This window comes from Callithrix jacchus, chromosome 4 (genome assembly GCF_049354715.1).
Source record: "Callithrix jacchus isolate 240 chromosome 4, calJac240_pri, whole genome shotgun sequence".
In the NCBI taxonomy this organism is placed as follows: Eukaryota; Metazoa; Chordata; class Mammalia; order Primates; family Cebidae; genus Callithrix; species Callithrix jacchus.
Window position 1 is genome coordinate 157,785,524 of NC_133505.1, and position 12,957 is coordinate 157,798,480.

Sequence of the window (12,957 nt, forward strand, 5' to 3'; positions counted from 1 at the left end):
AGCCAAAAATTACTTTCTTAAGATGTTTTATTTACACAAAATCAGCAGGAAGATTTCTTGGCCTGGCACAGTGGGTCACACCTTTAATCCCAGCACTTAACCAGGCAAAGACAAGAGGATTGCTTGGGCCCAAGAGTTCATGACCAGCCCAAGCAACATAGCAAGACTCCCATCTCTACAAAAAATTTAAAAATTGGCCGGACATTAAAAGTTTTAATGTTTTTTTTTTTCTCCTCCATGACAGTCATGCATGACGGTCTTGCTCTGTCGCCTAGGCCGGAGTGCAGTGGCGCGATCTTGGTTCACTGCAACTTCTGCGTCCCAGGTTCAAGCAGTTCTCCTGCCTCAGCCTTCAGTAGCTGGGATTACAGGTGCCCACCACCATGCCGGCTAATTTTTGTATTTTTAGTAGAGAAGGGGTATCATCATCCATGTTGGCCAGGCTGGTCTCGAACTCCTGACCTCAGGTGATACACCTGCCTCAGTCTCCCAAAGTGCGGGATTACAGGTGTGAGCTACCACACCCAGCCAAAAATTACTTTCTTAAGATGTTTTATTTACACAAAATCAATAGGAAGATTTCTTGGCCTGGCACAGTGGCTCACACCTTTAATCCCAGCACTTAGCCAGATGAAGACAGGAGGATTGCTTGAGCCCAAGAGTTCATGACCAGCCCAAGCATCATAGCAAGACACCCATCTCTACAAAAAATTTAAAAATTGGCCGGACATTAAAAGTTTTAATGTTTTTTTTTTCTCCTCCATGAATTAGGAATAATTTACTTTGCAATATAAGAATAAACTTAAAATTACTGGTATTTGTATTTGAAAAGAACTAATGAACTGGGGTATCAGTTATATAGACAGCAGTTTATGTGTCTTCTGAGCAGGGTACATGGTGGCTACATAGAGCAGCCCAAGGAGGCCCTGGTGAAGCAGCCAGCATCAGGCACAAGTTGTAGTTAGTTGTATGCTGTCAACCCAGGACATCTTCACATCAATGCATTTCAGACTTTGTTCCAAATTCCCAGTATCTTACACTTGTAGAAGAAATCTGGCCCTAGGCATTTGTCTGATTTGGCCTAACCTATAATTCATTCAAAGTTCAGTTTAGTTTTTTTTTTTGTTTTTTTTTTTTTTTTTGGTGGGGTGAGGCAGCGTCTTGCTCTGTTGCCCAGGCTAGAGTGCAATGGCATGATCTCAGCTCCCTGCAACCTCCACCTCCCAGGTTCAAGCAGTTCTCCTGCCTCAGGGTCCCAAGTAGCTGGGGTTACAGGTGCTCTCCACCACGCCTGGCTAATTTAAAAAAAAAATTGTGTGTGTTTTTAGTAGAGACGGTGTTTCACCATGTTGGCCAGTCTGGTCTCGAACTTCTGACCTCAGATGATCTGCCTGCCTCACCCTTCCAAAGTGCTGGGATTACAGGTGTGAGCCACTGTGCCTGGCCCAGTTTCATTTTTTAAAAGGCTTTACTAATCATGGAGAAAAGTAAATTAGAGGGATATTTTTGGTGACCTTTTCTTTTCAAACTTCTCACATTTTTTCTTCTTAATCATTAGAAATTGGGAATAAATAAGACTGATCCAAGCACACTGACAGAAGAGGAAGTGAGTACATTTGCCCGTCTCAACATCGACCCGTCTACCATCACGTGGCAGAGAGGTGGGTGCTGGGGAGATGCCAGCAGGCTGATGGCCGAAGCTCTTAGATTAAGTTCAGAAACTCACAGCTTGATCCTGTGCAGTGGTCTTCCCAGCCTGTGCTTCATGTTCTCACCATTTATTTCAGTGACTTTTATCTTACCACCCTCTTCCCTTAGCCTTGCCTCCAAACAAAATTTCTCTCCAGGCTCAATCCCATCTACTCCTGTGTCTTCCAGATTTCCAAGGAAAATTACCTAATTTTCTCTTCAGTTTCTCTCATCTTTGGCCTCTTGTCTCTATATTAAGAAAAAACAAGCAAATTTTTAAAAAGTTAAAAAAGACCAGACCTGCCTGGCTTTGTCCTGCTCCTCCTCCACCCACCATCTCACCTTCCTCTGTTCACTTCCTTACCACTGGTTCTCGGTGTGTTTCCAATGCTGGATTTTCCTCCAGATCTGATATGTGCTTCCACCCGTTTACAAGGCTTCCCTCCACCACTTCAAATACAGCCGGGTGGACTCCCCACGAGCTCCCCACCACCTCGACTTCCCTGCGTCCCTCTCAGCTGTGATGTCCCCTTCCTTCTCTGCACTGGCCTCAGTCTTATAGCTCACTGTGGGATGGGACAGAGGGCAAGCACTAAATGGGAAGTCAGGATCCCTGAGTGTGTCTTTTTTCTACCACGGACTCACTGCATGGCCATGAGCAAGTCACATGCATGCTCTTGGCATTGGAAATGGAGATGGTCCCATACGCTGCACAGAAATACAGCAAGCACACTTCAAGTACCTCCTACGGCTGTAGAAATGTTCGATGGCATGGATTCCTGATCCTTCCTCGATTATTCTTCTCATACCTCTCCCCTCAGTTTACCTCTTTATTCTCACATTTGGAACATATTTATGAGATGCGCATTTTATAGCAGTTCCAGACTGATTTCCTCGCTTCCGTTTCCATCCCCTAGTTCAGAGGGTTCACAGTAACAGAGATACCCTCTTGTGGTCAGCGGCCTCCAGTGGCTCCCCACATCCTGGGTGACAGAGTGGCCATCGCAGAGCTTGGCCTTCAGGACACCCGCATTGGCTTCCCTCCCTAAGCTCCCTGCCTGCTTTCTACCCAGGCGGGCCTACCTCTGTCCTGCTGCCAGCCCTGGCTGGGCCGTCTCCATCCCGTCTCCTGCCGAGGCCACTCTTGCCCTCCAAGATGAGCCCAGGTCTTGTGCCTTCAGGGAGTTTCCTTCCTGGGAACCCACATACCCAGTCCATTAAGAATTTCGTGTTTTCCCACAAACCATGAGGTAGAGAGACAAACACCAGAGACTAAGCCTTGGCTCTGCCATTTATGAGCTGCACGACTTTGGACAGACGACTGATTCAGTTTCCTCATCTTTAAAATGGAATCATAATTCCAGCTCCCAAGCTGGGGTGCTTCACTGAAACACAAGCATCCTTTCCTGACCCGAAAGCTGTGCCCACACGATCAACAGAAGTCACTTTGGTGACAGTTGTATTGAGTAGTGTTTTTTTCTTTCTTTCTTTTTTTGAGATATAGTCTCGCTCTGTCACCCAGGCTGGAGTGCAGTGGCATGATCTTGGCTCATTGCAAACTCCGCCTCCGAGGTTCAAGTGATTCTTCTGCCTCAGCCTCCTGAGTAGCTGGGACTACAGGCGCATGCCAACACGCCTGGCTAATTTTTGTATTTTTAGTAGAGATAGGGTTTCACTATGTTGGCCAGCCTGGTCTTGAACTCCTGACTTCGTGATCCACCCACCTCGGCCTCCCAAAATGCTGGGATTACGGGTGTGAGCCACAGTGCCCGGCCTGAGGAGGTTTTTTTGTTTGTTTGTTTTTGTTCTGAGACAGAGTCTCACTCGCTTTGTCACCCAGGCTGAAGTACAGTGGCATGATCTCGGCTCACTGCAACCTCTTCCTCACTGGCTCGGTCAATTCTCCTGCCTCATTCTCACAAGTAGCTTAGATTACAGGCACACACCACCACCATGGCTCATTTTTGTATTTTTAGTAGATACGTGGCTTGACCATGTTGGCCCGGCTGATCTCGAACTGCTGATTTCAAGCAATCCACTCACCTCGGCCTCCCAAAGTGCTGGGATTACAGACGTGAGCCATCTTGCCTGGCTCGGGTAGTTTTTTTGAGTGTCTTTGTCTCCCAAACTAAAGTAAAATCTCCTTGGAAATGTTGTGGGTTTTTGTTTTGTTTTGTTTGAGACAAGGTCTGTCTTACTCTGTCACCCAGGTTGGAGTGCAGTGGTGCAATCTGCACTCACTGCAACCTCTGCCTCACACTCTCGAGGGATTCTCCAGCCTCAGCTTCCTGAGTAGCTGGGGTTACAGGAGTGTGCCACGACGCTCAGCTAGTTTTTGTATTTTTAGTGGAGATGGGATTTCATCACGTTGCCCAGGCTGGTCTCAAACTCCTGAGCTCAAGTGATCTGCCTGCCTTGGCCTCCCAAAGTGCTGGGATTACAGGCGTGAGCCACCGCACCCAGTCTGCAAACTTTTAAGGATACGTTTTTCATTTTGAAATAAGTAATAACATTGTAGAGATTTTGGAAATGCCTCAAAAGAATTTTAAAAACCTTACTATACTAATAAAACTACTATTCATAGATTTTTGCATGCATCTAGTTTTTTGGTATAACTCTAGTTATAACTTAAGTGTATAGATTTTATATCCTATACGTTTCATTTATGTCATAAGTATTTTATATTCTGTTGTCTCTTTGTTGTAATGGCCATTTTAAATACTCTAGAATATTCCTTTGTGGATGAACCACAGCTTACTTAAGCATGCCTCAGTTCTTGAAAACACCAATAGCATTTTAAATAATGGACATGAATACTTTGAGCATTTTATTAAGGAGCCTACATATTTTCTCTGAATTTTTTTTTAGAACTAGGAAGATTTGTTATTAAAACATTATGATGTCCAAAATGTATTGTCATGTTTTTTCTCCAAGGTATTTGTGATTCTGTGTTACTCTTCAAAACCGTTTTGGAGGTTTGCTGATGACAGAAAAATCACGAAGGTGGAAATTAGTGTATTTTTCACCAAACATCTGGAGGTGCTAAAAGAGAAAGTTTCATGCCAATTGGCATTCTTCTGTTTCTGCTTTGGGGCTCCGGCCTGAGCAGCCATCAGAAACGGGACAAGGGCTTAGATGTAGCTCTTGGAAGAGAAAGTCTACGTCATCTTTTGTACCTGGGGCTGGTATGCGATTGGTTTCTCTCTGTGGAGTCAGGAAGGATTGAAACATTCTGTGGTTGTGAATCACTTTTACTGGAAGTGACAATTTACAAAATTATTCCAAAAAAGATTCGAATTCCATTATTGTTCAGGGCAAAGAAAACTTCATTGAAGCAAAGAAAACTTTATTTCTGTGGACAAGTTACCTGGGTCAGAGGAATTTGGAATGACATTTGATAAGTAGTTTGGCTCTTATTGCCATGAATTAATATCAGAAATAGGACTCTTCATCAAAAGAATGGAGAACAGTTACTAGATTGGATCTTTATTTGATTTGACAACTAGAGCGGGACACTCGGGGTGCAGGGGGGTGGGAATGAACCCTTCTTGTCAGGCCATGTGGATGCTGCGCCATTTAATGACCACCCCCTCCTTTCAGCCTGTGTACAAGTCTGATGATTGTTTCATCTTACACCTCATAAGTTTAAAGGCTGCGTGTTCCTGGAACCAGAGTGGGACAGGGAATCCACAGACCTTTTCAGAAATGCTAACATAAGCAGAAGAAAATGTAGACATAGAGCCACTTTGTTACAGAGCACAATTTTGCACAGGTGGGCAGGTTGGAGCCTCTGCCTCTCTGAGCATCCGAGCCCTTGGACCTTACAGCCTTGCCATTTCTCCATCTCCCTCGCATGCCTATCTCTTGGCCGTGGACCAAGGGTCCGCTAGCCTCCCTGAGCCTCAGGGAATGAACCATCAGGTGGCTGGTTCTTTGCCCCAACAACATTCTAGGGAATCAGTACCGTGTCTTCCACTGGAGCCAAAATAGTGGACCTGTCCCTGTCTTAATAGCGTGTACCACCAGGCTCTTAGCCAGTATTGTCTGTTTCATCGGCCATTAGGCACACTCTGGATGTTCCTTAGGACATGGTCAGATCTGTACTACTAAAGGGACTGTCTAGAGCAAAAACTAAGCAAACAGATCTCCCCCTACTGCCTCCACCCCCACCCCCACTGGCACTCTCTATAGGATGCTTTATGTCAGAGACTGGCGCGGTCTTCACTTTTGTATCTCCGTACAGCTGGCTCAGGAGTATGCACAAGTAGCCCCTCAATACATAGCCCAGGAGCCAATAAGTGTCTGTTATTCCATTTTAGTTCTATCCTTCAGAGACCAAGAATTCCATTTTGGATCACTAACGTAGGGTTACTTTCTAGTATCTTTCTTGTGGGCTGGAATTTAACTTCCACATTTCTTCTTTCTTTCTTTTTTTGAGACAGAGTCTTGCTTTGTCACCAGGCTGGAGTGCATGGTGTGACCTCGGCTCACTGCACCCTCTGCCTCCTGAGTACAAGTGATTCTCCTGCCTCAGCCTCCCAAGTAGCTGGGATTACAGGCATGCGCCACCGCACTCAGCTAATTTTTTTATTTTTAGTAGAGATGGGGTTTCACCATCTTAGCCAGATGGTCTCAATCTCTTGACCTCATGATCCACCTGCCGTGGCCTCCTGCAGCGCTGGGATTACAGACGTGAACCACCATGCCCAGCCAAATTTTTGTATTTTTAGTAGAGACGAGGTTTCACCATGTTGGCCAGGATGGTCTTGATTTCTTGACCTCATGATCTGCCTGCCTCATCCTGCCAATTTGCTGGGATTACAGGAGTGAGCCACCACACGTAGCTAACCTCCACATTTCTTATGTATCACTGATACTGTTACATGTCTCTTTCTCTACATAATCAAAATCCTGGTGGATTGCAAGACTCTCTGCTTCCTAGGCCATGCTAAAGGCACAGGTGGGCTTTGGAGGCCACTGATTCTAGTTGATCTTGCCAGATTTTTTTTTTCTTGTTTTCTGTTTGCTAAATAAAAGCCTTGAATTTCTATTGTTGATTTTAAAGAAATTTGATAAAAAGATCCCCTCGATCTGTTGCCAAGATTGTGCATACTACGTAGCAGGAAAGATGTTTTTACTTGATTGGCTTTGCACCTTCTATGCATCTTGGGAAGAATAGGTGGCTGATGATGCTATTGAGAAGCAGGCCTGTCATTTTGTATTTGCTCTGTGTATAGCTGAGAAACTCATAGAGGAGGTTTCTGTGAGGTGTGAGTGTGTGTGAGAGAGGGAGCTCGTTACAAAGACGAACAGCTGCCGCGTCAGGGAGCAGCCACAGGCCACGAGGGCAAGCTGGCCTGCTAGCGCTCTGCGTGTGAAAGAAAAGGTTAGCTTTCTTCATTGTACAGATGCCTACAGTCCCAAATACATAATTTCTGTCACCGTTTTCATCGGTGCCATATCGTGTACATTGAGTAGAATGGATCTAAGTTGTCAAGGTGGACAGCTTGTTATTTGAAGCTGCATAAATTAGCAAAGTCAGTGTTCTGGTGTTGTTTTGTTGCAATGGTATTCACTAAATCACATCTAATTTTCCCAAAAATGTAAATAACTGCAGTTCTTGTTTTTTGTTGTTTTATTTAGAGACAGAGTCTTGGCCAGGTACGGCGGCTCATGCCTGTAATCTCAGCACCTTGGGAGGCTGAGGCAGGTGGATCACCTGAGGTCAGGAGTTCGAGACCAGCCTTGCCAACATGGTGAAACCCTGTCTCTACTAAAAATACAAAAAATTAGCCAGGTGTGGTGGCTGGGACCTGTAATTCCAGCTACTCTGGAGGCTGAGGCAGGAGAATGGCTTGAACCCAAGAGTTTCAAGAGGTGGAGGTTGTAGTGAGCTGAGATCACACCATTGCAGTCTAGCCTGGGCGACAGAGTGAGAATCTGTCTCAAAAAACAAAGAAGACACAAGCTCTCACCTCCGTCTCCCAAATGGAAGTGCAGAGACACAATCATGGTCATTGTAGCCTCAACCTCCCAGACTCAAGCGATCCTTCCACCTCATTTTTTATTCTTTATTCCCACTGTTTCCCAGGGTGTTCTCAAATTCCTGGGCGATCCTCTGACCTTGGCCTCCCAAAGTGCTGGGATGACAGGTGTGTGCCACCATGCCCACCCAACAGCTGAAATTCAAATAAGCCAATGAGGAAAATGAAGAAAAATGGTGCCTGTTCTAATCACATTGACTTTTCCTCCCAATACTACTTTATTTGCCTTTGGTTTGTAAAACTGTGGTTAATTAGACATAACAATATTTTTATCCATTTGTCAGCACACAACTCATGGCATTAGATGCATTCACAGTGATTACACTACCATCACTATACCCAGAACCTTTTCATCATCCCCAACAAAAGGTCCTTATCCAGTAAATAACTGCTCACCTCTTCTGTTCCGGCCTATTCTAGGTACCTGATGTAAGTGGACTCATATAGTATTTGCCTTTCTGTATCTGGCTTATTTTACTATGCACAGTGTTTTCAACATCCATTCATGTATCAACCTGACCTTCTTTTATAGCTGTATGATATGCCATTGCCTGTCTGCCACATTTTGTTTATCCATTCACCTGTTGGTCTGTTTTGAATAGTGCTACTCTGAATGTGGGTGTACAGATATCTAAGTGTCTCCTTTCAGTTCTTTTTTTTTTTTTGAGACGGAGTTTCACTCTTATTACTCAGACTGGAGTGCAATGGCAAGATCTTGGCTCAGTGGAACCTCCACCTTCTGGGTTCAAGCAATTCTCTTGCCTCACCCTCCCAAGTAGCTGGGATTAGAGGCACGCACCACCATGCCCAGCTAATTTTTGTAATTTTAGTAGAGACGGGGTTTCACCTCGTTGACCAGGATGGTCTTGATCTCTTGACCTCGTGATCCACCCGCCTCGGCCTCCCAAAGTGCTGGGATTACAGGCGTGAGCCACTGCACCTGGCCTCCTTTCAGTTCTTTTGGGTAATATTGAGAAGGGAAATTGCTGGGGTTTTTTTGTTTTTTCAGTCAGAGTCTCACTGTGTCGCCCAGGTTGGAGCGCAGTGGCACGTTCTTGGCTCACTGCAACCTCTGCCTCCAGTTCAAGTGATTCTCCTGTTTCAACTTCCAGAGTAGCTGGGATTGCAGGCAGGCGCCACCACACCCGGCTAATTTTTTATTTTTAGTAGAGACAGGGTTTCACCATGTTGGTCAGGCCAGTCCTGAACTAGTGACCTCGTGATCAACCCACCTTGGCCTCCCAAAAAAAGCCTCTAAAAAAAGGCTGGGATTACAGGCCTGAACCACGATGTCCAACCTGCTGGTTGTTTTATGTTCCACCTTTTGAGAAAACTGGATTGGCTTCTGTGACTTGGGTTTCATCATAATACCCCTTGTCTTCCTGTGGCACTTATCACTAGTGGTTATTTTCTCTTTCTTTCTTTCTTTTATTATTATTATTATTATTTTTTGAAATAGCGTCTCATTCTGTCTCCCAGGCTGGAGTGCAGTGGCGTGATCTCAGTTCACTGCAACCTCCGCCTCCGAGTTCAAGCAACTCTCCTGCCTCAGCCTGTTGTGTAGCTGGGATCACAGGATCTCACCACCATGCCTGGCTAATTTTTGCATTTTTAGTAGAGACAGGTTTCACCATGTTGGCCAGGCTTGTCTTGACTCCTGACCTCAAGTGATCTCCCACCTCGGCCTCCCAAAGTGCTGGGATTACAGGCGTAAGCCACCATGCCCCGCCTCTAGTGGATGTTGTTTTGTTTATTTGATTCTTTCTGTGTCTACCCAGTAGGTGGTCAGCTTGGGGGAGGCTGGCCATGTCTCTTTTACCCTCTGCAACTTCCCGAGCATCAGAACAATGTCAGACATACACCAGGTGGCAGGTCCATATTTGCTGACTGAAGAACTAATCTGTTCTCTTTCAGTATTGGATACCAACGACCGATTTCTACGAAAAATAACCATCGGGCAGGGAAACGCAGAGAAGGGCTATTCCCGGCAGGTAGGTGGTGCTTTTTACTGGGATTGGCTCTGTTCTTACGTTCGTTTCCACTGGCCTGGGAGCTCACTCTTTGCCTTTCTCTTCTTATCCCCAACCTGTTGTGGCCAGTGGTTCTCCCACTGCTTCATGCTCTCAGCAGGGCTGGGAGAGGATCAGAAGACACAGAGGCTCCAATGTCTTTTTACCAACTTTTCCATGTATGTTAATTTCATTTTTTTTCATGTATATTTCAAATTATGTTTCTAGAAAGAGCTACTCAGGGTGTTCCTTGAATATAAATTCTTATTTTATTGGGAACCCACCCAGGTAATACTACATCTGCATAATTGATAAAAGAAAATCTCAGACACATTACTCAAATTTTACATATCAAAGAACAAAAACCTAATTATTAGACTTTATAGCATGAGGAGTTTTTTTTTAAAGGATAGTGGCTTATTACTCATATAGGGAATGCAGAAGAAAAATTATGATGTCTGCCTTCACTGTAATAGATTTTTCATGTGTGTCAATGGCACTTAGGGAATACAAATTAATTCCATGATTTTTCGGCACAGTGAATTTCTAAATTGTGGTGGTTTTTTTTTCTTTTTTTTTTTTTTGAATTGGTTATAAACTTTACGTTTTAGAACAGTTTTAGATTTATGTCCTTTATGTTGTCTTTATTAGTGAAAGAAAAGTCACTTGTACTATAATAACCAATCCTTACACCAGATAGACTTGTGACCTTTCAAAATGTCTTGAATTAAAAAGTGAATAAATACAGGCATTGCCTTAAGAAGAGAAACTAAGTTCATGGACCTCCTCTCTTACCAGTCCTTGAACTTACATATACACACACAGAGATTTCCAATATCCATGCTAGCAAACTGGAATCATTGCCATGAAGTTTTAGAAATTTCTGAAAAATAGAAAGATGGAATTAGATTGATGGAGAAAAGGACAGCCCAAACTATAGTGGGCTTAGATCCTTAACAAGCATTCTTGCTTTTCATGTTCCTCAGCCTCTCCTGCTGAAGTGGGAGTTTTACAAGAAAAAAGGTTATTCCCTTTTTTATTTATTGCTGTATTCCCTATGCTCAGAACAGAACTTTGTTACATATAGTAGTAGGTGTTTTGTAAATATCTGTCCAACAAATGAGTATAATAAGTAAGACAGTTTCTGGATACAGAAGTAAAATGCCAACATGGAAGGATATTCACGAGTAGTCAGAAAACTGCAGACTGAAACAATCGAGTATCATTTACCTAAGAGTTTATCAAGTAAAAATAGTAGATACTAAGTGCTAGTGAGGATTGCAAGGAAATGGGGATGTGGGAGTAGAAATCCTTTTTTGATGAGTTTGTTATTACTAAAATTTGAAATAACCCAACCATTACAACTTTTGGACTAAAAGTATTTTAATAAGAAGAAGAGGGGGCCACAGTGGCTCCGGCCAGTTGTCCTGGCGCTTGAGGAGGCGAGGCCATGAGTTCAAGGCCAACCTGAGCAACGTTACATGCTCTCATTGATTGACAAAAAAAAAAAAAAGAAGAAGAAGAAGAAGAAGAAGATGTGTTCGATGCAGAAAAAATTCTGTGTATTAGGAGATCTGTTGTGGCATTATTTACTGTGGTGAAAATTTGAACAATCCAAATGTCCAGCAGTAGGGATGGTTGCATATATTTGGTTTGTCATTTTGTATCATGGGAGAGTTGAAATTAATCAATGTGTGTATAGGTGACATGATGAGAGTAGAGAGCTCTCATACCCATTGGAAAGGTTTTAAAAACCATTTAAAAAATTTGAAGTAAAATACTGACATTGTAAACGTGTTTACATTAAGAAAAACCCAGCGTGTTTACTTAATTCTAGGCACTTCTAGCTTATTTATGTATATAAGGGCCTAGAATGAAAAGTAGAAAGATGTATAGGGCATTAGTTGCCTGTGGAAAGAGGATTGGGAATGAAAGCGAGGATTGAAAAGGCCTTCATTTAAGTGCCTACCCTGTGCATTGTATTAACATTTCCATTGTATACATTAGCACAGTTGTAAAGCTGATTTACAAATGAGGAAATTGGGATGTTATGTCAAAAATCTTGCCCAAGGCTGTATCTTGTATTGCTTTGTGCATAGATATTTTTAAATAAAAAGGGATTATATTGTGTTTAAGAGTTTTAACTGCTTTTTATTTATCTTAAGATTGTAGTGAAGACAACTTTTTAGGTCAATAATGGTAGATGTGTAGCATCAGTTTTAACGGCTATGTCATGTCTCATAGAGGTACCGTAATGGATTCAACCAGTTCCCTGTTGATGAGCATGTAGATTGCAGTTTGTGGCTATCACAAGTAAGCTGTAGTAACTATACACACATTTTTTTGTGTGTACTTGTTGGCAGTACCCTTAGGATATTATTCCAGAGGTATGATTACAGAGTCAGAGGATACAATTTTCAAATGTTGACATATATTTTGACAGTACCTTCCAGGAAATTCATATCAATTCACATCTGAGCCAACAGCCCACATTGGCCTTTGTTTAAATTTGTGCTAAATCCCTCATTTGCCCTATTGTGATTGTTATGCATTGCATACCTGTATCGTAATATTTCATGCGATCCATAAATATATACACCCACTGTATACCTACGAAATGAAAAAGTAACTACTAAATCAATAAACCTGTGGTAAGCTGATAAAAATAAAAGTTTTATTTGCACCTTTGTATGATTTTGAAAAATTTTATTTGCAAAACAAAATGAGCAGCCTTACACTATGCACATCATTTAGTCATTAAAGTGAATAAATGATATTTCACTTACCCAATTGGTCTCATTTTTTGATGCTCCAGATGTGGAATGTTGTAATTGTAACAATTAGAAATGAAGATCTTGATATGGATTATATATTCTTATTTACACAGCTAATATTTCAAGAATATGTCTAGTCTCATGTTTTGTACAGAAAATCTCAATTTTTTTTAGTCATTTTCTCATATGCACTGCTTATAATGGAATGGTAGTATGGAGAACCCTAAATTTCATACAGTGAAAAACCACTTATCTTTGAAATGAGTTATATTGAGAATGCAATAATTGAATATAGTTGTATATGAATTCCAGGTAATATTTTTTCACTAAATCAGTGCATCATGCAATCTCAACCAGGAAGTAGCCAGAAAGCTCCTTATTTCCTTCATTTCCTTACTTGTCAGGGATGGAAATGGATAATAAAATGTCTCATAAGGTGAT

The 12,957-nt window shown here is 42.6% G+C and overlaps 1 protein-coding gene across 16 annotated transcripts in view; it reads left to right on the top strand.

The window, feature by feature from the left end:
• Nucleotides 1-12,957, top strand: part of MTHFD1L (methylenetetrahydrofolate dehydrogenase (NADP+ dependent) 1 like) — a 233,277-nt gene that overhangs the window by 80,623 nt on the left and 139,697 nt on the right. For 14 of the 16 annotated variants that reach the window (XM_078370293.1, XM_035296968.3, XM_078370294.1 and 11 more), the window contains exons 16-17: nucleotides 1,559-1,661; nucleotides 9,648-9,724. In XM_078370293.1, coding sequence (XP_078226419.1) covers nucleotides 1,559-1,661; nucleotides 9,648-9,724 — 180 coding nt within the window. Of the gene's footprint in view, nucleotides 1-1,558; nucleotides 1,662-9,647; nucleotides 9,725-9,832; nucleotides 11,121-12,957 lie in introns of those variants that run through there. The other 2 variants (XM_078370303.1, XM_078370304.1) reach the window with 1 other exon arrangement.